General features: G+C 50.0%; 1 protein-coding gene and 1 long non-coding RNA gene across 10 annotated transcripts in view; one reads left to right on the plus strand and one right to left on the minus strand.

Annotated features, from left to right (window-relative positions):
- Positions 1 to 101: 101 nt before the first annotated feature.
- LOC144579083 (uncharacterized) lies at positions 102 to 20775 on the minus strand. 3 transcript variants are annotated; one of them, XR_013525954.1, is made up of 4 exons: positions 20272 to 20521; positions 6440 to 6907; positions 4112 to 4536; positions 102 to 228 (listed from the first exon to the last, which is right to left on the minus strand). It is a non-coding gene; the product is annotated as an uncharacterized LOC144579083 (long non-coding RNA). The 3 variants fall into 3 exon arrangements; XR_013525955.1 differs by lacking the exons at positions 102 to 228; positions 20272 to 20521 and adding exons at positions 7357 to 7482; positions 20650 to 20775 and having other exon boundaries at positions 3000 to 4536; XR_013525953.1 differs by lacking the exon at positions 102 to 228 and having other exon boundaries at positions 3000 to 4536.
- ZNF236 (zinc finger protein 236) overlaps positions 20207 to 26234 on the plus strand; it is a 161687-nt gene continuing 155659 nt past the window's right edge. For 6 of the 7 annotated variants that reach the window (XM_078348280.1, XM_078348283.1, XM_054244334.2 and 3 more), the window contains exon 1: positions 20774 to 20879. Coding sequence is in view for 1 of the 7 variants with exons in the window: in XM_054244331.2 (XP_054100306.2) it covers positions 20825 to 20879 (55 nt within the window). In the remaining 6 variants the exon portion in view is untranslated. Of the gene's footprint in view, positions 20384 to 20773; positions 20880 to 26234 lie in introns of those variants that run through there. The other variant, XM_078348282.1, reaches the window with a different exon arrangement.

The raw sequence follows: 26234 nt of genomic DNA on the forward strand, positions 1-26234 counted from the left end.
CTTTGGGAGGCCGAGGCGGGTGGATCACAAGGTTTCACCTGGTCAACAGGTGAAACTCTGTCTCTACTAAAAATACAAAAATTATCTGGGCATGGTGGTGCGTGCCTGTAGTCCCAGCTACTCAGGAGGCTGAGGCAGGAGAATTGCTTGAACCCAGAAGGCAGAGGTTGTGGTGAGCCGAGATCGTGCCATTGCACTCCAGCCTGGGTAACAAGAGCGAAACTCCATCTCAAAAAAAAAAAACCTTCAGCCAAAGTACATTTAAAGGAGTTTAATTAAGCAACGAACGATTTGCGAATCGGGCAACCCACAGAATCACGGTAGGTTCACAGAGACTCCAGCGCGGCCGCGCGGTGGAAGATTTATGGGCAGAAAGAGAAAGAGATGTACAGAAAAGGAAGTGAGGTACAGAAACAGCCGGGTTGGTTACCCCTCAGCGTTTGCCTTACTTAAACACAGTTCACACAGTCGGCTACATTTGATTGGCCAGAACAGGTGTCGGCTATGGTCTCTTCACACCTCCACTTCCTATACAGTTCACAAGACCTACAGAGAAGCCCGAACTTCAAATGGGTTAGGAGGCAGCTTTAGGCTAAACTTCATTCAACAAACTTTAGACCAATGTCAGGATTTAGTTCAATTTGGAATCTGTGAAACTGAAGACCTCTGGAGTGAACTCAAATTCAGATTCCCAGATCATAGTTTCTTGAACTATTAGGTATATTCTCCAATCTGCTCACCTCGTGTAAGAAAGTGCAAGGCCTTGGCTGGGCAGGGTGGCTCATGCCTGTAATCCCAGCACTTTGGGAGGCCGAGGCAGGTGGATTGCTTGAGGTCAGGAGTTCAAGAGCAGCCTAGCCAACATAGCAAAACCCCATCTCTAAAAAAATTAGCCAGGCGTGGTGGCAGGTGCCTGTAGGCCCAGCTACTCTGGAGGCTGAGGCAAGAAATAGCTTGAACCTGGGAGGTGGAGGTTGCAGTGAGCTGAGATGGTGCCACTGCACTCCAGCCTGGGCGACAGAGCAGGACTGTCTCCCCAAACAAAAAAAAAAAAGAGAAAAAAAGTACATCCTGGCCTAGCGCGGTGGCTCACGCCTGTAATCCCAGCCCTTTGGGAGGCTGAGGTGGGCGGATCATGGGGTCAGGAGTTGGAGACGAGTCTGGCCAACATAGTGAAACCCTGTCTCTACTAAAAATACAAAAAATTAGCCAGGTATGGTGGCGTGGGCCTGTACTCTCAGCTACTCGGGAGGCTGAGGCAGGGGAATCGCTTGAACCCAGGCAGTGGAGGCTGCAGTGAGCCGAGATGGCGCCACTGCACTCCACCTTGGCGACAGAGCAAGATTCGGTCTAAAAAAAAAAGAAAGGAAAAAAAGGAAAAAGCACAGCCCTCCACTGAGGCCTCTGGGCGATCCAATAGAATGGGGGCGTGGACTGCGTGGGGACCACGCATGACCGTGACAGGCGCAGTGTGAATACTGGCGTTGAAAGCAGCTGAGGGGCTGGGGAAAGGGGCTGCAGGTGTGGGAGTCAGGCCAGCCACGGGAAAGTGCCCACGGTGTGCGGGGGTCATTCAGGGCTACGGGGAAAATTAGCCCCGGGTCTGCTCTGGGGTGCGGGGTGGCGGGTTGGGGTACCCTCCCCAGGGCCAGGGCGAGCAGGGTTCAGGGCTCCTGAACCAGGGCTCCAGCAGGATTAGGGTGGTTTTTAGGATGAGTAAGCCCTGCAGGGTCCCTGCTTTTAACCCAGAGGGAACCCGGGCCCACGTGGGAGTGGGGGTGAGACCGGCAGCCCACAGAAGGGGCGCTGAGACGCGCGGCCACGACGAGCAGGGGCGCTCCAAGAAGCCCGCGGCTCCTGTTGTTAGGAGGCGGTCCAGGGTGTCGTGCCGCGGCCGGTCGCCAGGTGGCGGCAGTGGCCCGTGCGAGGCAGCTTCCTCCCGCGCGGCACTTGGCCAGGTGCACTGGCTCACACGTGTTATCCCAGCACTTTGGGAGGCTGAGGTGGGCGTATCACCTGAGGTCGGGAGTTCGAGACCAGCCTGACCAACATGACGAAACCCCATCTCTACTAGAATTACAAAATTAACCGGGTGTGGTGGCGCGCGCCTATAATCCCAGATACTCCGGAGGCTGAAGCAGGAGAATCGCTTGAACCCGGAAGGCAGAGGTTGCAGTGAGCCGAGATCCACTGCACTCCAGCCTGGGGGACAGAGCGAGACTCCGTCTCAAAAATAAATAAATAAATAGGCACTTAATCCCAGACTGAAACCCTCTTTTCAGACTCTATATTAAGAAATCGAAGAACAGACTGGTGGATCACTTGAGGTCAGGAGTTTGAGACTAGCCCAGGCAACATGGCGAAACCCTGGCTCTACTAAAAATACCAAAATTAGCCTGTCGAGGTGTTTCGAGCCTGTAATCCTTGCTACTCAGGAAGGTGGGGCAAGAGAATCGCTTGAACCTGGGAGGCAGAGGTTGCAGTGAGCCGAGATCACGCCACTGCACTCTAGCCTGAGCCACACAGTGAGACTCCATGTCAACAACAAAAAAAAAGAGCTTAAAGAACTTAAGAAAACATCAAACACTTCTGAGGTCCCAATGCCCATGTGGTAATTAATGAGGGTACTCAAGGAAGGTGACATAATTGGCAATGTAAAATAATTAAACAGTTTCCGAAAGTCTTATTTCAGTGAAGGAAACATTTGTCTTCAAGGGAAACAGCAATGAAAATTATGTTTATGTCAAAAATGAGCCCTTTCTGCAAACTCCATTTAGAAAATTATGGGCATTATTACCATTTTATACAGAATAACTCTCTAGAAAGCGTTTTGTTTCTATTGAAATACAATGCCAATTAATTACCCATTTAACTTATTGAATGAGAACTATACTGTGCTAATTTTTAAATATTTTAAAAATTTTCTTTGAAATTATACCTTGTCTTTGAGACTTGAGAACATATACAGCTAATATGAATTGATGGAACAAAGATTTTAATGACTTCTTTTATTATTTACCTGCTTAAATTATTAATGTCTAATATGCCACTTGAAGCATTCACGTTCTGAAAATGATGTAAGTTACACATGTAAAGTGTTACATACTTGGATATAATGCGGCTTGCGACTGTCTGTTGCCTGTCCAGGAAGCTGCAAGTTATATGAGTTGTAAATGTAGGAGAATTCGGTTCAGTGCAAATAGTTCAGTTTCCTGTTATATTAGTACAGGCAGTTAAGCCAATGTTGGTGCCATAGACAAGTTATCAGTATCCATCAGTCCTACAGCTGAGGTTTCGACATAACTCTAAGTAAACAGGGAGATGACATCCCTAACAGCACTGCAGTCCTCATTCACACGACTGAGTTCAGGTGCAGTAAGGGGCTTTGATGTCGATGCCGTGGGAAATGCATGAACGAAAGGGGATGAATGAACGACACAGGAGAGTCCTAATGTGGAAATGGGGGGAACAGAAAAGCAGACAGACACCAGAGGATGGAGGAGGAAAGTGGCATCGGAGTCCTGGGAGAAGGAAGACAGTGACCAGGGCACTCTGAAAACCCCACTGGAATTTCTGAGCGCAAACAGGCACCACCCACATTACGTTGTCATTGCAAACAGGTTCCTTCCAGGCGTCCCAAAGGGCTTTTCATGCTAGCTTCATCTCTCTGACAGTTTCTTAAGGTATTTAGGTCCATTTACTAAAAATGACTCACCACTTGTTAATTAAATAAGAATGTTTACACATTTTTACATTTTAATTTCAAACATAGGAGATAAAGAAAAAAGGTGCTTTGGCCAGGCGCAGTGCTTCACACCTGTAATCCCAGCACTTTGGGAGGCCGAGGAAGGCGGATCACCTGAGGTCAGGAGTTCGAGACCAGCCTGGCCAACATGGAGAAACCCCGTCTCTACTAAAAATATAAAAATTAGCTGTGTGTGGTGGCATACACCTGTAATCCCAGCTACTCAGGGGGCTGAGGTGGGAGAATGGCTTGAACTCTGGAGGCAGAGGTTGCAGTGAGCTGAGATCGTGCCACTGCACTCCAGCCTGAAACAGCAAGACTCCGTCTCAAAAAAAAAAAAAAAAAAGAATCAAGGTGCTTGCTCACCTGCACTTTGTGCCTGTGTAACAGGTCATGTCGTCTGTTGTCAACTGTGCTGTGGACTTGTGCTGTCCATACGCCCTTTATGCAAATCATCTACCAAAATAGAGCTTTTCGAAGAGTATTTTCCATTTTCTATATCATAAGACTGTGTATCTATATTAAAAAGTTAAGAACAGCTGAAATATCTATTTTAATTTTACATGAATTACTTCAGTTTGTTAGTTTTTATTCACCAAAACCTAGAATGTGCCATGCGTCACAATAAAACAAAGCAGACTGTGCCAGCGTGAGTCCACTTCTGCTGAGGATTAGGGTCATTCATGGACCCAGAGGTTACCACGTCAATGCGATCTCCATGAGGACAAACGGATGTCTTCGAAATGTAATGCAGTCGTGCAGGCTGCTGCCTCTGGAACGTATGTCCCCTGCTGAGGAAGAGGAAATGAGCGAAGATGCTTTGTGACTTCAGAACAGAAAAGTGCTTAGTCACTCAGAGTGAACTTAGTCGGCTGACAACTTAAGGGCCCACTTCATGCTGGGGACGGCATCCCTCCCCAGCCTGGGGCCTTAGTTGAATGAGAGGAGAGGCCAATCAGAGACAGTGGAGGGGCAGGCAGTTCCTGAGTGCTGCAAAGGGGTCATCCGGCCAGGAGAACGTCTATCAGGGAATTCAGACCAAGTCCTGGGAAAGAATCCACAAAGAAGTCTCCGGGAGCAGGGAGAAAGGGGAAGGGAGAGGCAGCCAGGAAAATGCGGGGCACATCCATCTACCCTCCTCAAAACCCTGGCCTACACACTCGGAGAGCGTCCTATGACTCAGGGAACTCAGTGTTCTCTAGGAAACATCACACACTGTGCTTTCATCTATGCACCAATTAGCTACACTCACAGCTCACTGCAAACCTCCACCTCCCAGGTTCAAGTGATTCTCCCACCTCATCCTCCCGAGTAGCTGGGACTACAGATGTGTGCCACCACGCCTGGCTAATTTTTGTATTTTTACTAGAGATGGGGTTTCCCCATGTTGGCCAGGCTGGTCTCCAACTCCTGACCTCAGGTGATCCGCCTGTTTCAGTCTCCCAAAGTGCTGGGGTTATAGGCGTGAGCCACTGTGCCTGGCCTCAGATAATCAATTAAATTTTAAGGTTTGGAATATTCACTGTGCCCGGCCTCAGATAATCAATTAAATTTTAAGGTTTGGAATATTCACTGTGCCCGGCCTCAGATAATCAATTAAATTTTAAGGTTTGGAATATTCACTGTGCCCGGCCTCAGATAATCAATTAAATTTTAAGGTTTGGAATATTCTTAAAAGCCACCTAGAAGAATCCTTCACCAGAACCCTCAAGACTAGCTATTCTCAAATGTGGGGGCCTAGGAGAATCTGATCAGAAGCTCTGTGCACGCTCAGGACAGAGGCAGACATGAGTGCTCACACTTCCTGATGGCTCTGTAGGCTGCGTGTGCTCTGTGCACACTCAGGACAGAGGCAGACATGAGTGCTCACGCTACCTGATGGCTCCGTAGGCTGCGTGTGCTCTGTGTAGGCTCAGGACAGAGGCAGACATGAGTGCTCACGCTTCCTGATGGCTCCATAGGCTGCGTGTGCTCTGTGCACACTCAGGACAGAGGCAGACATGAGTGCTCACGCTTCCTGATGGCTCCGTAGGCTGCGTGTGCTCTGTGCACACTCAGGACAGAGGCAGACATGAGTGCTCACGCTTCCTGATGGCTCCGTAGGCTTAACGTGATACTTAACCCACAGTGCCTGGCATGCAGGAGTGTAACAGGTGTTTCTTAAAAGCAGAGGCTTGCTTGTTTTGAGCTCCGCAAGAAAAAAAAAAAACAACAAAAGAAAATTTTAAAAAAGCAGAGGCAGAGAGAGGGCAGGAGAGAATGCAAACAGGAGGGAGGGACGTCTTCCACTCCCTGGGCTCTCGTCTGAGGAGAGCATGAGGCCCAAGGTGGGCACAGGGCCCCTCTGGGTGAGTAGCAGGCCTGGGACTACCTAGCCAGCCTCCACTGCTTGTTCATGAAAACCACAACATTATGTATAAAAACACACACAATCACAAGTAGGCCAGGCACCGTGTTGCAACAGCTGCCTTGTGACTCCTGGACATGCGTGGGTCCACCTGAGTAAGGCAGGCCTTGTGACTCCTAAGTAAGGTCGGCGCCCTGTTCTGTAGGCCTGCCCAGACCGCCCTGCCATGCTCAGGGCCAGGCTTGCAGCTCCATGAAGCTGCCCCTTGTTGGTTGTGTTCAGGAGCACACCTCTGACTCCGCACCCCTACCTCCTCTGCCCCGCCCGGGGCCCTCATGGGTACACACCGAGGATCTGCCCTGGACCCTCTCTGCTCAGTCCACAAATACTGCTTTGTCCTCCTGGCTGACTGGCTGCACCTCCAGGTACAGCAACCATCTCCGGCCCCAGCCAGGTCACTCTTCATGGGAGGGGTTGTTCTGTGACTGCGGGGAGGTTTTGTGGCACTGCTGGTCCCTACTGACGGCGTGTCCTCCCAGTAGCGCCTCCTCCCAGGTGTGACAACCAAAAATGCCTCCCGACATCGCCAAATGTCCCGAGAGGCAAAGTCGCTCTGAGTTAAGAGCCGCTGAATACAGTCTGAGAAAAGCTGAGGGTGCTGAGGAACACTGGAAAATCGCTGGGCGACCTCGGACCTTGTCACTCCATTGCTCGAGACGTTCATGGTCCCCAAATTTGATGTCTCCTTTGCACAGAAGTTTCATCCTGACTTCTCTTTGTTCAGGCTCCAAGCTGAGTAGCCCCTTAGGTTAACCCTAAAAATATGACCAAGAGTGTCATAGTATATTAAAATTCAGTTTAACTTTCAGACAGATGATGATCTTGTTGAATAGGTTTTGGTGATTTTACAATGACAGACTGTGACATGGGAGCCTGGGTCCTTGGCTACATCAGGGAGCAGCTTCCCTAGACTGCTGGAATCACCTGTGCTGGTCGTCTTCTCAGCCCCATGCTTACTAAGTCCCCACATTCCTTTTACGGCCTTCATTTAATTCCCTTTGGGTTGATTCTCAGTAGTTTCCTTCTCAAAGGGTAACCTGATTTCTGACTATACAACATTCTGTGGTCTGGTGGACCATGTGCCTTTCCCACTCCTCCATCCACAACACACACACACACTCTACCCACATGCATAAAATAATAGGAAGAGGCTGAATTTAATTCCATCCCTGCTTCAACTATTGGAGTTGAGGCTGAGTCTTACCTGATTAAGAATTACAGGAGCAGTGGCTCACACCTGTAATCCTAGCACTTTGGGAGGTCGAAGTGGGCAGATCACCTGAGGTCAAGAGCTCGAGACCAGCCTGTCCAACATGGCAAAATCCTGTCTCTATTAAAAATACAAAAGTCTGCTGGGCGTGGTGGGGGGCACCTGTAATCCTAGCTACTTGGGAGGCTGAGGCAGGAGAATCACTTGAACCTGGGAGGCGGAGGTTGCAGTCAGCTGTGATCATGCCACTGCAGTTCAGCCCGGGCGACAGAGTGAGACTCCGTCTCAAAAAAAAAAAAAAAAATCACCAGGTAAATCCCATGGGGGTGCACTGCAGAGGAGCCTGGGCGTCCGAGTGGCCCCGAAGAAGACCGAGGGAGGTGCCCTGGGAAGGGGCCGCAAGAGGAAGGTGTGAAGGGTCAATGCCAGCAGAGATACAACTTGGACAACCACCTGTGGCTGTGCTGTGGGTTCTGTGTTTTCCTTCCTTCCTTCCTTCCCTCCCTCCCTCCTTCCTTTCCTCTTTCCCTCCCTCCCTCCCTCCTTCCCTCCTTCTCTCCTTCCTTCCTTCCTTCCTTCCCTCTTTCCTTCCGTCACCCAGGCTGAACTGCAGTGGCACGATCTCGGCTCACTGCAACCTCCACCTTCCAGGTTCAAGTGATTCTCTTGCCTCAGCATCTTAAGTAGCTGGGATTACAAGCCCACGCCATGGCCGGCTAATTTTCGTATTTTTAAAGTAATTGTTTGTATTTTTAGTAGAGACCAACATAGTTTCACTGTGTTGGCCAGGCTGGTCTTGAACTCCTGACCTCAGGTGATCCACCTGCCTCAGCCTCCCAAAGTGCTAGGATTACAGGCGAGAGCCATCGCGCCTGTCCAGGTTGTGTTTTCTCTGTTATAGGCCCACTGGCGTGTACAGGACCCTCTTCAGGGCCGTCCACGTCTGCTCCTAAACCCTACGCCGGGTGCATGTTACAAAGAGTCCCATATCTGTTGTACATCTTCTCATTTTTTGCTATTGGAAGTTCTTATGACGTGACCTCACCTGCCAGCAGGCAGAGAAGCAAGTTGATGGGAATGTTCCAGGACCTAGCGCAGAGCTTGAGGCAGGGGAAGCATTTAGTGTTGTTGGCTGCAGTCAGGAATAACAAATCAATATTGAGTGGACAAATTAACTCATAGTTTTGGATGGATTTATGGCAAGAAATAGTGATCTCCTGGGTAGCTGGGCATGGCAGCTGACACCTGGAATCCCAATGCTTTGGGAGGCTGAGGCGGGAGGATCCCTTGAGCTTGGGAGTTCAAGACCAGACTGGACAACATGGTGAAACCACATTGCTACAGAAAGTACACAAAATAACCGGGTGTGGAGGTGAGCATCTGTTCTCAGCTAATCAGGCTACTTGGGAGGATGAAGTGGAAGGATCACTTGAACCTGCATTCTAGCCTGGTTGACAAAACAAGACCTGTCTCAAAAAAAAAAAAAAAAAAAAGACAGAAAGAAAAGAAGTGATCTCCTATCAGCCTAAAAGAATTCCAGATAAGAGCAATGTCAGCCCGATCACACTCATCCAGGCATCTCGGAGTCCGAGGACCGAGGTCACCATGCTTGAAGTAGGGATGAGGAAGCCGGCTGTTTGCACCACCCTGGGAGGCCTGCCGTGGCTTTGATGGCAGTTCTGACAGATCCTTCCTTCCCAGCAGGTGCACATGCAATGCACCCCCGCAGAGAGAGCCAAGGATCCCCCACGGGCATGTTTGCAGAGGAGCGTACACATTTCTAATAGGTGGCCTGCGGACTCCTGCAGCTCAGCTCCCAGAAACTCTTTGAAATCCCAGTCCTTACAACCATGAAAAGGAAGTAGGAGTCACATCCTCTAAACAGTAAGCAGGCCCTTGGTAACCCTGGAGTTGCTAAGTTTTGAAAACCTAAGAACGCATTCCATTAACTTGACATCCTTTTAAAATAAGTTATTAGAGTAAAATTTCATGGAGGTATTTTAATTATGCAGAATAAAAAGCAGAAGCCACTTGACTGCTAATGCTCCCAGAGCAACTGCGTGCATGTAGGTTTTTCCCAGTGTCCAAGGGGTCTTGATTTTCGAAGCCACAATTATGATCCCAGCAAACATCTCTGAAGCTGAAGGCATCTCCTTCCATTCTCGCCTATGCACTGCACTTTACCAGACTTCAAAACCCGGCCTGGTTCCTTGGGGTCCTGGGGCTCTGGGAGGGAGCCCACAGGCTGACTTCTCCAGTTCCACTTTCCTTTCCCCTTGTATCGTTGTATTTGCTGCCACTCCCTTTCCCACAAAACCTGCAAGTTTCTTAAGACTAGGGGTGGTTTTTTTTTTTTGAGACAGAGTCTCACTGTCACCAGGCTGAAGTGCAGTGGCACAATCTCGGCTCACTACAACCTCCGCCTCCCGGGTTCAAGCAATTCTCCTGCCTCAGCCTCCCGAGTAGCTGAGACTACAGGCGCGTGCCACCATCCCCAGCTAATTTTTGTATTATTATTATTAATATTTTTTTGAGACGGAGTTTCGCTCTTGTTACCCAGGCTGGAGTGCAATGGCGGGATCTAGGCTCACCGCAACCTCCGCCTCCTGGGTTCAGGCAATTCTCTTGCCTCAGCCTCCTGAGTAGCTGGGATTACAGGCACGCGCCACCATGCCCAGCTAATTTTTTTGTATTTTTAGTAGAGACGGGGTTTCATCTTGTTGACCAGGATCTCTTGACCTCGTGATCCACCTGCCTCGGCCTCCCAAAGTGCTGGGATTACAGGCTTGAGCCACCGCACCCAGCCGGGGTGGTTTCTTTTTCATCGCTGTATCCCATTCACACTGCTTGACGCTCCATGGTAGGAGTCCCATTAACCTCAAGTGAAAAGCATTCGTGTTCCTTCCCCACGGAGGCCAGCTGAAGGAAGAGGAGCACAGGTACTGCCATGCCCCTGGGGGCTTGTGGGTAAGGGGTGGGTTAAGGAAGAAGGCACTTTTTCCACCTTATCTTTATAGGCTTCCCAGGAGCGCTGAGCACCAACGCCCAGGGCGTTACCTCCTCCTCCTAGTGCCGGAGATTGCCTCCCCCACAAATTCCAGGCAGGCTCCTCGGGTGCTTCTTCCTTTTGCTCTCTTCTTCTCTTCTCTCCATTCTAGCATCCGGGTGCTTTTCCAACTAGGTCCCGACTTCCTGGACTTCTGTGCTGTCTCTGCATCGTCCAGTTTTAGCAAGAGTCCTGATCAGCCAGTTTAGCTACACCCCCCGCCCTGGATGTCCGATCAGGCTCCTTATCCTCCACCCTCCCCCAGATGTCTCATGTCTCTGGCCTGCCCTCTGCGGGTCCTGAGAGGTTGGTTTAGTCAGTCCCCCTCACCTTTCCTGTCTCAGTAAGTTTCCATCCAGTGACTTTTCACCTTCTCCTTAGCTATAAATTCCCACTTTTTCTTGTTGTATTTGGAGTTGAGCCCAATCTCTGTGCCCCATTGCAAAGTGGTCTCTACTTTTTTCCCTAGAAAGTGATCCCTTGAGTAAAGGTCATGTCCCAGCTTGCTTCAATAAAGCCTTCCTTTATTAACAAGCATCATGAATATATATATATATATATATAGTTTTTTTTTTCTTGAGACAAGGTTTCACTCTGTTGCCCAGGCTGGAGTACAGTGGTATGATCACAGCTCAGCACAGCCTCGACCTCCTGGGCTCAAGCGATCCTCCCGTCTCAGTCTCTCACATAGCTGGGACCGCAAGCACTTGTGACCATGTCTGACTTTTTTTTTTTTAAAGATAGGGTTTCACCATGATGGCCAGGCTGGTCTTGAACTCCTGACCTCAGGTGATCCACCCACCTCGGCCTCCCAAAGTGCTAGGATTACAGGCATAAGCCACCACGCCGGCCAATTTTTTTTTTTTTTTTTTAAAGTAGACAAGTTCTCGTTATGTTGTTGAGGCTGGTGTCCAACTCCGGGGCTCAAGAGAGCCTCCTACTTTGGCCACCCAAAGTGCTGGGATTACAGGCATGGGCCACTGCACTGGGTCTTAATTTTTCTTTTGAGACAGTCTTGCTCTGTTGCCCAGGCTGGAGTGCAGTGGCGTGATCTTGATTCCCTGCAACCTCCACCTCCCAGGTTCAAGTGATTCTCATGCCTCAGCCTCTCACATAGCTGGAATTACAGGCACATGCCACCATGCCTGGCTAATTTTTGTATTTTTAGTAAAGACGGGGTTTCACCATGTTGCTCAGGCTGGTCTTGAACCCCTAAACTGGAGCCATCCTGCGGCCTTGGCCTCCCAAAGTGCTGGGATTACAGGCCTGAGCCACCACGCTGGCCTGTATCTATTTTCAAAGAAGCTTTGATGAGTACTGACAACAGACTAGAAATCTGGTATGTGGAAATTTCTTATTATTCTTTGGAGATTTATGATTTTTAACTTCATAGCTTTTTTTTTTTTGGCACCGAAAATAAAAGCCAAAAAGAAGCCATCATTACCTACAAAGTAAGAGAAATACGGAGACCACCACCGGAGTTAACTACGTCCCCCAAAGTTTAAGGGCTGAGGCAGGCTCCTGACTCCCTCCCCGGAAGTGATGCAGCAGTCCTTACGAAGCTCAGCTGGAGGTTATTCAGGCCGTTTCCACGTGTTCTCACCTTGATCTGGCCTCGTCAGTCTTATTGCCCAAGGCCCTGCTTCTGATTCTACACCACCTACCAGGGCCAGGTAAAGGACCGTTGTGAAGATGACAATTCCGCACGCAGTACTATGTGGAAATAAAGACCAACCACATGAGAAAATCAAGGACGATTTGTTTATTTTTGAGATAGAGTTTCACTGGATGCCCAGGGTGGAGTGCACAACCTGGGCTCACTGCAACCTCCACTTCCCAGGTTCAAGCACTTCTCCTGCCTCAGCCTCCCTAGTAGCTGGGAATACAGGCATGTACCACCACACCCAGCTGACTTGTGCATTTTTAGTAGAGACAGGGTTTCCCCAATGTTGGTCAGCTGGTCTTGAACTCCTGACTTCAGGTAATCCACTCACCTCGGCCTCCCAAAGTGCTCGGATTATAGGCGTGAGCCACCACGCCCGGCCAATTTATTCTTTACTTGCTGTAGCAAGGGAATCGGCCAACGTCACTTGGATTCTGGCAGGATTCAAAAGCACGCAGAGGAGGGGAAAGCTCTGTGGTGGAAAACAGTGAAGGCCCCAGGCATGCCCTAATTGGAGGCTGTCAGCCTGGGAAAGCTGAAGGCGGCTCCCTGGAACAGGAGCCTCCCATGTGACTGGTTAGTGGGGCATATTTGGTCCTGAGTTGGAAGCGGGGACAAAAATGAGGAAAACTGTCAATTAACAATCAAGTCCTGGTGGATCGTTACAGAATTTGTTGCTGAGCTTCCCCGATGGTCCCTGGAGCTAGCAACCTGGCTTCCTGGGTTGATTATTGTAGACAAGGGCTTGCTGTCCTGGGCAGGCTGCTAGAAGTTGTGAGTCCCAGTTCTGTTTTTAGATATGGTCGGGCCATGCTCTGATCAATGCCGAAAAGATCTCCTGAGTGACAGTGAGAGTAAATGCAAACTACCATGTCTGCTGTTCAAATCGCTGCACATCTTACTCTCTCATTTAATGAGCCAGTTTCACATTCACTCTATAACGAATCATCTTATTTAGTGAGATTCTTCTCTAGAACTTCTGTACTACTTGCTTCTCTGCCTGAGAAAATTCGTGTTTTTTTTTGAGACACAGTCTTTCTCTGTTGCCCAGGCTGGAGTGCAGTGGTGCGATCTCGGCCCACTACAATATCCACTTCCCCGGTTCAAGCGATTCTTCTGCCTCAGCCTCCCGAGTAGCTGGGACTACAGGCGTGTGCCACCATGCCTGGCTAATTTTTGTATTTTTTCAGTAGAGACAGGGTTTCATCATATTGGCCAGGCTGGTCTCGAACTCCTGACCTTGTAATCCGCCCACCTCGGCCTCCCAAAGTGCTGGGATTACAGGCCTGAGCCACCACGCCCGGCCATCCTACTCTTCGAGATCACATTTAGACTACAGCTACTCCATGCAATCTTCATCATCTCCCAACCATGTTCATTCCTTCATTCAGCTTCTAATATGCACTGGGTCCAGTATTTGGTCTGCATTTCCAGGAAACACAAACATGAACCCTGTCCTCCAAAATCATTCTGTCTGAAGGACAAGGAAGTAAGAGATTTTAGCAGCACCAACAGGCAGAAATATATTTAATAGCTACAAGTGGTCCTAACTGGGAGGAAGGGAAGTTCCTTTGTATCCTTTACCACATATCTTTTTATCAGTAAGAGGAAAATTGATTAATATATTGGATTGAATCAAGACTTTATTTTTTTGAGACACAGTCTTGCTCTGTTGCCCAAGCTGGATGGGGTACAGTGGCAGGACCTCAGCTCACTGCAGCCTTCATCTCTGGTCTCAGGTGATTGATTCTCCTACCTCAGCCTCCCTAGTAGTTGAGATTACCGGTGTGCACCACTATGCCTGCCTAATTTTTGTATTTTTAGTAGAGACGGGGTTTTGTCATGTTGCCCAGGCTGGTCTCGATCTCCTGGACTCAAGTGATCTACCTGCCTCAGCCTCCCAATTACAGGTGTGAGCCACCAGGCTCGGCCAGCTTAGCTGAAAGTGACTTTAGGACATTCATATCTAAAAGTGATCAGTAAAATCATGATTTTTGTGAGTTTTCATACTGGAAAGGAAGGACCACCCACTGACGAGGCTGAGGCAGTGGAAGTTGCTGTGATGTTGTACCATCACCAGCAACACTCATGTACGTCACCAGCAATTCTCATCAGTGAGCAATGTGCTATCTGCCACTCAGTAAATGCTTTACATGTTTTATCTCGTAAAATCCTCAAAAATGCTGATATGTTCCATCTTCTCTTACTGGAGAAAGGGGTCAAGAGGGAAGAAGCAGGGAGACTGGTAGGAGACTAGTGAAAGGAAGCAGGGATGTGGCACCCCAAAATATGCCATGTTGGCATATTATTTCAAGCTGAAGACAGTTAACGTAGCTATAAAAAAGAACTAAGTCATGTCCTTCGCAGCAACATGGATACAGCTGGAGGCCATTACCCTAAGCAAATTTAGAAAACCAAATACCAGCCCAGCGTGGCGGCTCACGCCTGTAATCCCAGCACTCTGAGAGGCTGAGGTGGGTCACCTGAGGTCAGGAGTTTGAGACCAGGCAGGCCAACATGGTGAAACCCTGTCTGTACTAAACAGGAAAAAAAATTAGCTGGGTGTGGTGGCACACACCTGTGATCCCAGCACTCTGAGAGGCCGAGGTGGGTCACCTGAGGTCAGGAGTTTGAGACCAGGCAGGCCAACATGGTGAAACCCTGTCTGTACTAAACAGGAAAAAAAATTAGCTGGGTGTGGTGGCACACACCTGTGATCCCAGCACTCTGAGAGGCCGAGGTGGGTCACCTGAGGTCAGGAGTTTGAGACCAGGCAGGCCAACATGGTGAAACCCTGTCTGTACTAAACAGGAAAAAAAATTAGCTGGGTGTGGTGGCACACACCTGTGATCCCAGCACTCTGAGAGGCCGAGGTGGGTCACCTGAGGTCAGGAGTTTGAGACCAGGCAAGCCAACATGGTGAAACCCTGTCTGTACTAAACAAGAAAAAAAAATTAGCTGGGTGTGGTGGCACACGCCTGTGATCCCAGCTACTTGGGAGGCTGAGGCAGAACTGCTTGAACCCACGAGGTGGAGGTTGCAGTGAGACAAGCTCATCGAACCACTGCACTCCAGCCTGGGCAACAGGACAAGACTCCGTCTCAAAAAAAAACCAAAAAAATTAAAAAACCCAAATACCACATTCTCACTTATAAGACGGAGCTAACATTGGGTATAATGGACATAAAAATGGCGACGAGAGACACTGGGACTACTGGGGGGAGAGAAGAAGGGGGCGAGTGTTGAAAACCACCTATCGGGTACCATGCTTACTAGAACACCTGCCTGATACCTCAGCACCACACAATACACCCATGGAAGGAACTTGCAGCTGTGCCTCCTAGATCTAAAATAGTTGATTTTGTTTTTTAAAGGCACTAAAATATGTGAAATCCCTTATCTAACTAAAAGCAGAGCCTGAACTTAATTGTCATAGATCCATCCCAAAGCAACTCTAATCTCAGTGATAAAGATCCAGTGCCACACCCAGATATTGACACAAGACTGTCAGATTTCCTATCTTTTCTTTTTTTAAGGAGTTTCACTGTCGCCCAGGCTGGAGTGCAGTGGTGCGATACTGGCTCACTGCAACCTCTGCAGTGAGCCCGGCCATCCTGTTTTTCTAAAGGGTCCCTAATCTTTCCAAAAAGTCATTTTATTTTCTACAAGTGTCCTTTCTCCCCACTCCTCTTCCCTACTAAGTTAGGTATCTAGACCTTAAGGCCAGGCGCGGTGGCTCCCACCTGTAATCCCAGCACTTTGAGAGGCTGAGGCAGGTGAATCACTCGAGGCAAGAAGTTCAGGACCCGCCTGGCCAACATGGTGAAACTCCATCTCTACTAAAAATGCAAAATTAGCTGGCATGGTGGCACATGCCTGTAATCCTAGTTACTCAGGAGGCTGAGGTATAAGAATCGCTTGAACCCAGGGGTAGAGGTTTCAGTGAATGGAGATTGCGCCACTGCACTCCAGCCTGGGTGACAGAGACTCCGTCTTAAAAATAAATAGACCTCAAGTTCGAACTGTCCCTCTGAGTATTCCCATGTACATGCCTGAGGCACGTGTGACTAACTTTTGTTTGTTTTGCTCTTTCCTTGCTTCTACGGGCTGCAGCCTGGAGTTCAGCTAGATGGAGCTGCAGGTAGACAGCCATCAGCACAGGGCCTTTACATGAAGGCAGGTAACTGAGATTATCAAAGAGTGGGTACAGAAGCCCAGGAATGATCCCTACAGTGTTAAGGGGCTGGGAAGACCTGGGGACCACCCTAGAAGGTGGAGAAGGACAGCAGTGAAGTCAGAGCCAACATGGCGAGCTACCAGATGCACCTGGCAGGTCGGAGGACGAGCAAGCACCACTGCGTTTGGCAGCATGGAGATCACTGTGACCCTGAAGTCATGTTGGTGAAGGTGGGTGGGAGCCTGACAGACACAAATTAGAGAATGGATATAAGGACATTTCTCTCCTGGTTGTGGCCAACTACCTAGGTGAATCTGACTAAGGTTCCTACTGAGGGCAACGGTGCTCACAAGATAGTTAGAAACTGTCAGCCCAGAATCCGAGAGAAGACAGCTAAATCACAATTTCTAAGCTGTTTTTGCCTAGGTGGTTTTTTTAAATCCAGAATGCCAAGGCTGGGGGCCCTCTGAAACTGCTAACAACTGAGAGCTGAAAACCCCATGGGCTGCACCTAGGAGGAAGGGCAAACTGGAAGCAAATCTGCTCCTGCACTGGGCTACGGCCATCCATGAGTCACTGGGTGGTGCAGGCTGTCCAGCCTGAAATGACACAAAAGGCAGGCACAGAATGCCAGTGCCTCCAGGAGGCTGGCAGAAGCAGACGGAAGTCTTTTATTGAAGAATGTCATCTTATACCTTCAATTATTTTTGTAAGTAATTTTCGAAGTCATTCTTGCAAATATCTAGACAAACTAGTACAAATCAGAGACCAAAAATGAAAGAAAGATGCACGGTCACTCCATACAGAATTATTAGGAATAATAATTAGGCTCATGAGGCTAAAACATTTAATTGATACCGAGTTTCCCTTTGTCACTCAGGCTGGAGTGCAGTGATGTGATCTCAGCTCACTGCAACCTCCACCTCCCAGGTTCAAGTGATTCTTCTGCCTCAGCCTCCCAAGTGGCTGGGATTATAGACATGCGCCACCAAGCCTGGCTAATTTTTGTATTTTTAGTAGAGACAGGGTTTCACCATCCTGGCCAGGCTGGTTTTGAATTCCTGACCTCGTGATCCACCTGCCCAGCCTCCTAAAGTGCTGGGATTACAGGTGTGAGCCACCACGCCTGGCCTCAGACATGATTGATTAGAGCTCTGGTAGGTTAGAAGAGAGATATTTGGGCAGAAGCATTATTTGAATATATAATAGCCAAGAGTTTTCCAAAATTGAAGACATCCAACAATCCAGAGATTCATTAAGTCCAATCAATTCCCCCAAAAAAGAATAAAAATATATATACATCCAGAGAAGCTACAGTAAAACTGCAGAAAATTGAAGACAGAGAAACATTTAAAAGCAGTCAGGAAAATAAAGATTTATTTCAAAAAACAGCAGTAAACATGGATACATACGACAGTGAACTTACACCATTATTGTGCTGAAAGGAACTAGCTGACAATCTAGAATATTTTTTAAGAATAATTAATACAGACGTTCAGACAAACACAGCTGAGATGATCAGCAGACCTCCTCTAAAGGATTAATAGTGGGGGCACTGCAGGTGGAGGGGAAATGATCCTAGAAAGTCACAGAAGGATAAAACGCAATAGTGGCATGTATGTGGGCCATTGAAATGAACATCAACAGTAATGTGCCTTGTGGAGTTTTAAATACAGAAATAACTAAAATACCTAATAATCTGTTCGCATTGTCTGGGAAGAGGAAAAATACTAATTTACATTAGACATCTGTAAGACGCATGCTATCATCTCAAGTGTACCACTGAAGGCTATTTATAGATGTTAGCTACATATAATATATGTAGCTTTATATACGTACATATACATGTAATACAGTATATACATAAACATAATACTTAAAGCATTTATATATATAAATAAAATCCAGGCTGGAGTTCAGTGATGCAATCTCAGCTCACTGTCTCCTCCCAGACTCAAGGGATCCTCCCACCTCAGCCTACTGAGTAGCTGGGACCACAGACACACGTCACCATGCCTGGCTAATGTTTTGTATTTTTGGTAGAGATGGAGTTTTACCATATTGCCCAGGCTGGTCTAGAACTCCTAAGCTCAAGTGACCCTCACACCTCGGCCTCCCAAAGTGCTGTGATTACAGGTGTCAGCCACCTCGCCCAGCCTCAAATTATCAGTAATTTAAAAATTACTAATTTTTAAACATCAGTAATTCAAAAGCAAGAAAAGCATACAAAAGAACATGAAACAGATGGAAAGTATAAAAAGACATCTTTAAATGTAAATATCAGTAATTACTTTGTATAAATGTACTAAATGATCTAGCGCTTAAATTTTGCTGTACACTGGGAAATTACCTGCGGACCTTAAAAACAGTAATAAAACACCAGTGCATGGTTCCCATTCCTGTCAGATTTATTGATGTGAGGTACGAACAGGGCACCGGGATTTTTAAGAGCTTTCCAGATTATTCTAAAGTGCAGGAAATTTGGGAGCCACTGCTCTCATTCAAGACAAAGATTATCAAATTGGATTAAAAAAATACTTGGCCGAGTATGGTGGCTCATGCCTATAATCTCAGCATTTTGGGAAGCCAGGTGGGTGGAATGCTTGAGCACAGGAGATTGAAAACAGCCTGGGCAAAGCGGCGAAACCCCATATCTAAAAAAAAAATTAGCTGGGCCTAGTGGTGAGCCCCTATAGACCTAGCTACTAGGGGTACTGAGGTGGGAGGATCACTTGAGCCCGGGAGGCAGAGAGTGCAGTGAGCAGAGACAGTGTCATGCGTTGCCAAGACACTCCAGCCTGGGCAACAGAGCCCGACCCTGCCTCAAACAAACAAACCAATATTATCCACACGTACTTCTTAAACTCAACTTAAAGGTACACACAGGAAAGCTGGCGGTGTTATTCACGAGGCAAAGCTGACAATATCAAGCATTATGAGAAATAAAAAGGAACATTTCATAATTGGAAATATTCAAAAGAGCTGGGATGCATTTGTCTCATTTAAGGCAGAGAGAGAAGACTCGCATAGCTATACACAAAACTGATGCGAGGATGAGCAGGCACTAGCTGTACCTGTCATCCAGGTGAAAGAGCATGGCTCAGGGGGAAATACATGTGGGAGTGGCTTGGATTTGGTTTCTGTATTGGAGACAGATCTTTGATGAGATTGAGGGCTGGGGGGCGGGGGAAAGCGTAAGCAACAGTGACTCCTAGACACCGCGCAAGAAAAAGGACTGAAGTATTTAAAAACATACGAATTCCAACAGAATCATGCTCAATGAACAGCCTCCACTTCCCCAAAGACTACATGCTTCATGATTCCATTTATATAAAACACCAAGTAAAAGGCTGGGCACTGTGGCTCACACATGTAACCCCAACACTTTGGGAAGCTGAGGCAGAGGATCACTTGAAGCCAGGAGCCCCAGAGCAGCCTGAGCAACACAGAGAGACCTCATCTGTAAAAAAAAAAAATAAAAAATAAATAAGCTAGGCATGGCAGTGCTCATGTAGTCCCAGGTACTCAGGAGGCTGAGGCAGGAGGATTGCTTAAGCCCAGGAGTTTGAGGCTACAGTGAACCCTGATCGTGTCACTGCACTCCAACCTGGATGATGAGAAAGCGCGACCCACTTCGTGTAAAAAGAGAAATATTTAAAACCTCTAGTAAATTCAAACTACAGTGACCGAAGGCAGACGGGTGGGAGGGGAGGGGAGGGGGGAAGGAGGGAATGGGTCACAGAGCGATGGAGGAACATATTCACTGTTGACTGCGGCGATGGTGTCACAGCGGAGACATCTATCAAGATGCATCAAACTGCACACTTTAATGTGTGACACTGCGCTGCAGCTCGGGTGACAGTAAGGTCGCTTTCCCGGGCGCGGCCGGCCTCTCCACCCGGCGCTCCGCCGCTGCGCTGTTACTGTTACCGCTTGGTGCAAGTTAGCGCAGGAAACCACACACAAGCGCGACACACGTGAAACGGTCCGTTTCAACGCGCTGCCCCGGGAAAGGAACATTACCGACTTCTAGCCAGGTCGTCCTCCCAGTCCCAGGTGGCGGTTCCGGGTTTGGGCTCCCAGGCCTCCGCAGCACTAGGGCAGGGCCGCCCTCCCGGCCCTGCTGGGGCCCGAGGTGAGGCGCGCACGCGAGCTCGCGAACACGCACGAGGCACCTAGGCCACGGCGGCGCCCGGCCGAGCTCCGGGGCCCGCGGCCCGGCCCGGTGACCCCCGCGCTCTCCTCCGTCCGTGAAGGCCCCGCGGCGTCGCGCATGCGCCCCGCGCCGCCCCCGCCCCCACCGCGCCCGCGCCTAACGCCCCCACCGCGGCCCGCGGGCCATGGAACCCGCCGAGGCCGGCGCGGTTCGAGCGCTCCGGTGCGCGCGTTCGGGCGCCTTACCCCCGTGAGCCCAGCGGCGCTCGGACCGGGCCGCTCGCCGACGGGCCGCTCCGCCCGCCTCCGCCGCCGGCCGGGCGCGCTCCCGCCTCAGTGCCCGCGCGTGCGCGCCCCCGCCGCCGCGTGTGAGTGTGAGTGTGAGTGTGAGTGGGTGTGGGTGCGAGCCGGGCCGCCGACGATGCCGCGGGGCCGCCCCCCGAAGCCCAGGGAGAGCAAGGCGCGCGGCGACTCCGGTAAGGCCCGCGGCCGCGCCCTCGCGCCCCGCCGGCGGCCGGTGCGGGGCCCGCGCCCTGCCAGTCCCCGGATGCGGCGCGGGGGGCGCCGGGAGCGGCGGGGCGGGGGCGGGGGCCGCGCAGACCCGGGCCGCCGCCGCCGCCGACTGGCCGGGCGGGCCGCAGCGCGGGCGGAATGATACGGGCGAGTCGCCGCCCGGCCCCTCCGCGCGCTGGGCCTACTTTCCTGGGCCGGGCGGCGGCTGAGGCGGGAGGCGGGAGGCGGGAGGCGGGAGAAGGGAGGCGGGCGAGGGCGCGGGCGGCCGCCTCCTCCGCGCGCCCTGCCCCCGCCGGCCCGCCCGCGGTAAACTTGAGGGAAAGTGGCCGCCCCGTGTCCCATCTAGGGGCGGGAGGGCCGCGGGGTCGGCGCTGGGGAAGCGGCCTGGCCGGAGCCCGGGCCCGCGGACGCCGCGCCCTCCGCGCCCCGCGCTCCTCCCGGACGGCGCCCCCGCCCGGCCTCCGCTGATCCGGGGACGTGGGGCTTGGCCCACAGGGAGGCCGTGGAGCGCGGGGTCGTGCACACAGTAGGCGCCATTGTTGTCAGGGAAGCGCAGGGTCATTCACACAGTAGGCTCCAGTGTTATCTGGGGAGCGCTGTAGGTCGTGCACATAGTAGGCGCTATTGTGATCCGGGAACTTGAACCCTGAGCCTCTGCAGAGCGCTGTGGGTAGTGCACACAGTAGGCGCCATTGTGATCCTACGAGCTTGAACCCTGAGCCTCTGCAGAGCGCCGTGGGTCGTGCACACAGTAGGCGCCATTGTGATCCTGCGAGCTTGAACCCTGAGCCTCTGCAGAGCGCCGTGGGTCGTGCACACAGTAGGCGCCATTGTGATCCTGCGAGCTTGAACCCCGAGCCTCTGCAGAGCGCCGTGGGTCGTGCACACAGTAGGCATCAGTGTTAGGTGGGGAGCGCTAGATCGGGTACACAGTAGGCGACAGGAAGTGTTTTCCGCACTAATTTGTGCTCCGTGGTACCTTGCTAAACTCATGAAATAACTCGGATTTTGTTTCCCCGAATTTAAAAGCGGGCAAACTGACACCAGCGGGCACCCCCCGACCGTGGCCGTCCCGCAGTCACAGGGATTGACCTGCTTTCCGCCCCAGCCCGGAGCCTGAGGAGTGGACTCTCCCGCGCGGGGGAATGGGGCGTCCTCGCCGCTGCTGCGGGTCCCAGGTCCAGGGCAGTGCAGTCGGGGGGCGCTGCACCTTTTCCCGTGGGCGCTGTGGTTCCCCCGCAGGCCTGGTCCCTGATCCCGGTCACCCGTGGAGCAGCGCTCAGCGTTTGGAAAGGGTTCCGAAGGGGCTCTAAGTGGGAGTAGCCGCCTCGGACTCTGGGAGTCGGTGGATTACGCCTTGACTTCCACTGATTTTTATTTAACTGCTTAGCTTGGTGACTCAGGTGATCCCCTTTTCATGGGATCAGTAAACTGAGGCACCAAAGAACACAGGTGCCCTGGCAAAAGGTTGGGCCTGGAAACGACAAAGGATTATGTGAATTTTGCGTTTAGGCAGAAAGAGGTAATGGGTAGGAATGGACGTCAGCGCACTCATAGGCCGCACCAAAGCAGGCATTCTTGTTGTGATTGCACTCGGTAGAGTTCACTCCCACGCACGAGAGGGAAGGGTGGACGTGGCCGACAGGTGTTCCAATGAGCGCTCGCACACCTCACGGGCCGCTGTGGCTGCTGGAGAGATGTTGGCTGCACCGTGACCCAGGTGTGCAGATTTCTAGGTGGATGACAGCGGTGCTCAGAATTTTGGTGAATGGTTGAAAAGCTCTGGTAGGAAGCCTTGTTGCCTCTCCCACTGTTTTGGCCTTGATCTTAATTTGTTAGATGTTTAATATTTTTGTTTTGTTTTATTAATACGCCTTCTGCCAAAAATAAGGTGCAGTGTCTCAGTTACTTGTAAGAAGGCTTAGCATACAGAAAGCATGTAAAATTTCCGCTGGCACAGGCGGGGCACCTATTCCCCCAGTATCCCCGTCTCACCCATGGTCTCCGTGTCCACCTGGTATTTCCCCTCAAGCCTCGGGAATTATTACTCCATTTCTCTTATCTCCCGGCACACTTCCTCATTTAGTCTTGCGGCTTCTACCTCGGGAAGGTATTAACTGTGGGCCCCCACCTCTTTCCATCTGCAGCGGTAGCCCCTGGCCCCGTCGTCCTCTCTTGCTGGAGGCTGCAGGAGCCTCTCCCTGCCCTGCTGTCAGCGTGGATGATCTCCTTAAATGTAAAGCAGATGGCCACACCCACACCCTGATTAAAACTCTGCAGTGGCTTCCTGGTCCCTGGAACAGAAGCCCACATCCCACAGGATCCTCTGGCTCAGGCCTTGCCTGGCTCTCATTTCTCTTTCCTTGCACTGGCATGCAGTCTTTTGAGTTCCTTCACGCCACGTTAGTTTTTGTCTGGGGGCACTTGCCATTTCCTAGACTGAGAAACACCTTTTACTAGTCTGTGGCTCCAGGCGCTTCAGTGTCTTCAGAGAGGCCTTCCTCAGACCTGCTTAAAAGCAACCTTTCCCTTCTTAACAGCAGTCCTCTAGCAAAGTGGTTCTCAAGCTGTAGTTCCTGGACCTCTCGGGGTTCCCTGAGGTTTCAGATTCTGTAAGGTAAATACCATAATGAGACTAAGACTATTAGGCTTTTTCACTTGGTTAACTTTTGCACTAATTGTACGAAATCAATTGTGGGCACAACTGCTGACACCTTAGCATGAATCTGGGTGGTGGTGGCAATACCAAGAGTCATGCTGCGTTATCTTCATGGATCACAGTCAAAAAGAACAGGTTGCACCGGAGAGAATGCAGAGTAGATAGGACAATCCAACTGTCTATTTACTGAGACATTAAAAAGATTCATAGGCCGGGCACGGTGGCTCATGCCTGTAATCCTAGCACTTTGGGAGCCTGAGGTTGGTGGATCACAAGGTCCAGCATTTGAGACCAGCCTGGCCAACATAGTGAAACTTCCTGTCTACTAAAAATGCAAAAAATGAGCTTGGCGTGCTGGCAGGTACCTGTAATCCCTGCTACTTGGGAGGCTGAGGCAGGAGAATCTCTTGAACCTGGGAGGTGGAGATTGCAGTGAGCCAAGATCACACCACTGCACTCCAGTCTGGGCAACAGTGCTAGACTCCATCTCAAAAAAAGAAAAAAGATTTGTAAAAATGAGAACCATTCTTACTATTTTGGGGGAAGATATATTTTTTCATAAAACAATGTTAAGATGTAATAGATACTTTACATGAATAAATGTTTTAAAAATTGCTTAGTTTTAATTTCTAATATGATAAACATCAATAGATATAACTTACATAAGCTAAAAAGTCTTTGAGGGCCTCTTTATATATATATTTAGTATATATATATACTGGGGGGAGAGGGAGAGACAGACACACAGGGCCTCACAGTGTTGCCCAGGCTGGTCTTGAAATCCTGGGCTCAAGTGATCCTCCCAACTCAGCCTCCCAAAGTTTTGGGATTACGGGCATGAGCGACTGCTTCCAGCCAAGGACTGCATTTAAGAACGTCTAAAAGGGCTGGGCACGGTGTCTCATGCCTGTAATCCCAGCACTTTGGGAGGCCTAGGCAGGTGGATCACCAAGTCAGGAGATTGAGACCAACCTGGCTCACATGGTGAAACTCCGTCTCTACTAAAAATGCAAAAACAATTAGCTAGGCGTGGTGGTGCACACCTGTAGTCCCAGCTGCTTGGGAGGCTGAGGCAGGAGAATTGCTTGAACCCGAGAGGTGGGGGTTGCAGTGAGCCGAGATTGCGCCATTGCACTCTAGCCTGGGTGATAGAGCAAGACTCCATCTCAAAAAAAAAAAAAAATAATCATAATGTATAAAAGGGTCCTCAAACCAAAATATTTGAGGAACATTGCTGTATCCGTTACTGTGCTAATCATGATTCTCATAATTTAAATGGTTTTCTCTGTTGCCCCGTTATGAATTTTATTCCTGAGAAAATTGCAAGGGATGTAGGAATTGCTTTTTTTTTTCTTTTGAGATAGAGTCTCTCTCTGACACCCAGGCTGGAGTGCAGGGGAACTGTATTGGCTCACTGCAACCTCCATCTCTTGGGTTCAAGCAATTCTCCTGCCTCAGCCTCCCAAGTAGCTGGGATTACAGGCAACCACCACCATGCCCGGCAATTTTTTTTATTTTTAGTAGAGATGGGGTTTCACCATGTTGGCCAGGCTGATCTCGAACTCCTGACATCAGGCGATCCACCCTCCTAAGCTTCCCAAAGTGCTGGGGTTACAGGTGTGAGCCACCACACCCAGCCGGGATGTAGGGATTTTTACAAATAAGGGAATCAAGCTCAGCGCTGATACCTGAATTTTTTTTTTCTTTTTTGAGTTGGAGTCTCACTCTGTTGCTGAGGCTGGAGTGCAGTGGTGCAATCTCAGCTTACTGCAGCCTCCACCTTCCCGGTTCGAGCGAGTCTCCTGCCTCAGCCTCCTGAGTAGCTGGGATTACAGGTGTGAGCTTTTTAGTAGAGATGGGGTTTTACCAATGTTGATCAGGCTGGTCTCCAACTCCTGACCTCAAATGATCTGCCTACCTTCGCCTCCCAAAGTGCTGGGATTACAGGTGAGAGCCACGGCTGTGCCCAGCCTGGATACCTGATCTGGAAGGTCCACCGGTGAGTGCCAGAGTTGGGAACTGATCTCCTTTTTAGTCCAAAGCATGCATTTTAGACCTGTCATGGTGGTTCACGCCCGTAATCCCAGCACTTTGGGAGGCTGAGGCTGGCAGATCACTTGAGGCCATGAGTTCGATACCAGCCTGGCCCACATGGTGAAACCCTATCTCTATTTAAAAAAAAAAAAAAAAAAAACAAAATTAGCCAGGCATGGTGGTGGGCGCCTGTAGTCCCAGTTACTTGGGAGTGCTGAGGCATGAGAATTGCTTGAGCCCAGCAATTCTGGGTTGCAGTGAGCCAAGTGCACTCCAGCCTGGGTGCCAGAGGGAGACTCAGCCTCAAAAACCAAGAAAAATGGTGTGCATTTTAGTGCTCTGCCTTGATAGATATAAAGCCCTTCATGTGGATTAATCATGTATTCAACAACCATTTTTAAAGCACTTCTGTGAAAGGTGAGCCCTGTGCTGGGGTCTGGGAATACAAAGCTGAACAAGAGACATGATCTCTAGTTACCCTTATAATGGTAGAAACAATGTTCATGGTGACAGATCGGGCACTTGTCTAGGCTTCCTGGAGAAAATGATGTTAAAATTGAAACCTAAAGAAATGAATAAGAAGAGACCCAAAGAATATTAGTTGAAGTAGTTACCCGGTAAGGAT

The sequence above is a fragment of the Callithrix jacchus genome, chromosome 13 (assembly GCF_049354715.1).
Source record: "Callithrix jacchus isolate 240 chromosome 13, calJac240_pri, whole genome shotgun sequence".
In the NCBI taxonomy this organism is placed as follows: Eukaryota; Metazoa; Chordata; class Mammalia; order Primates; family Cebidae; genus Callithrix; species Callithrix jacchus.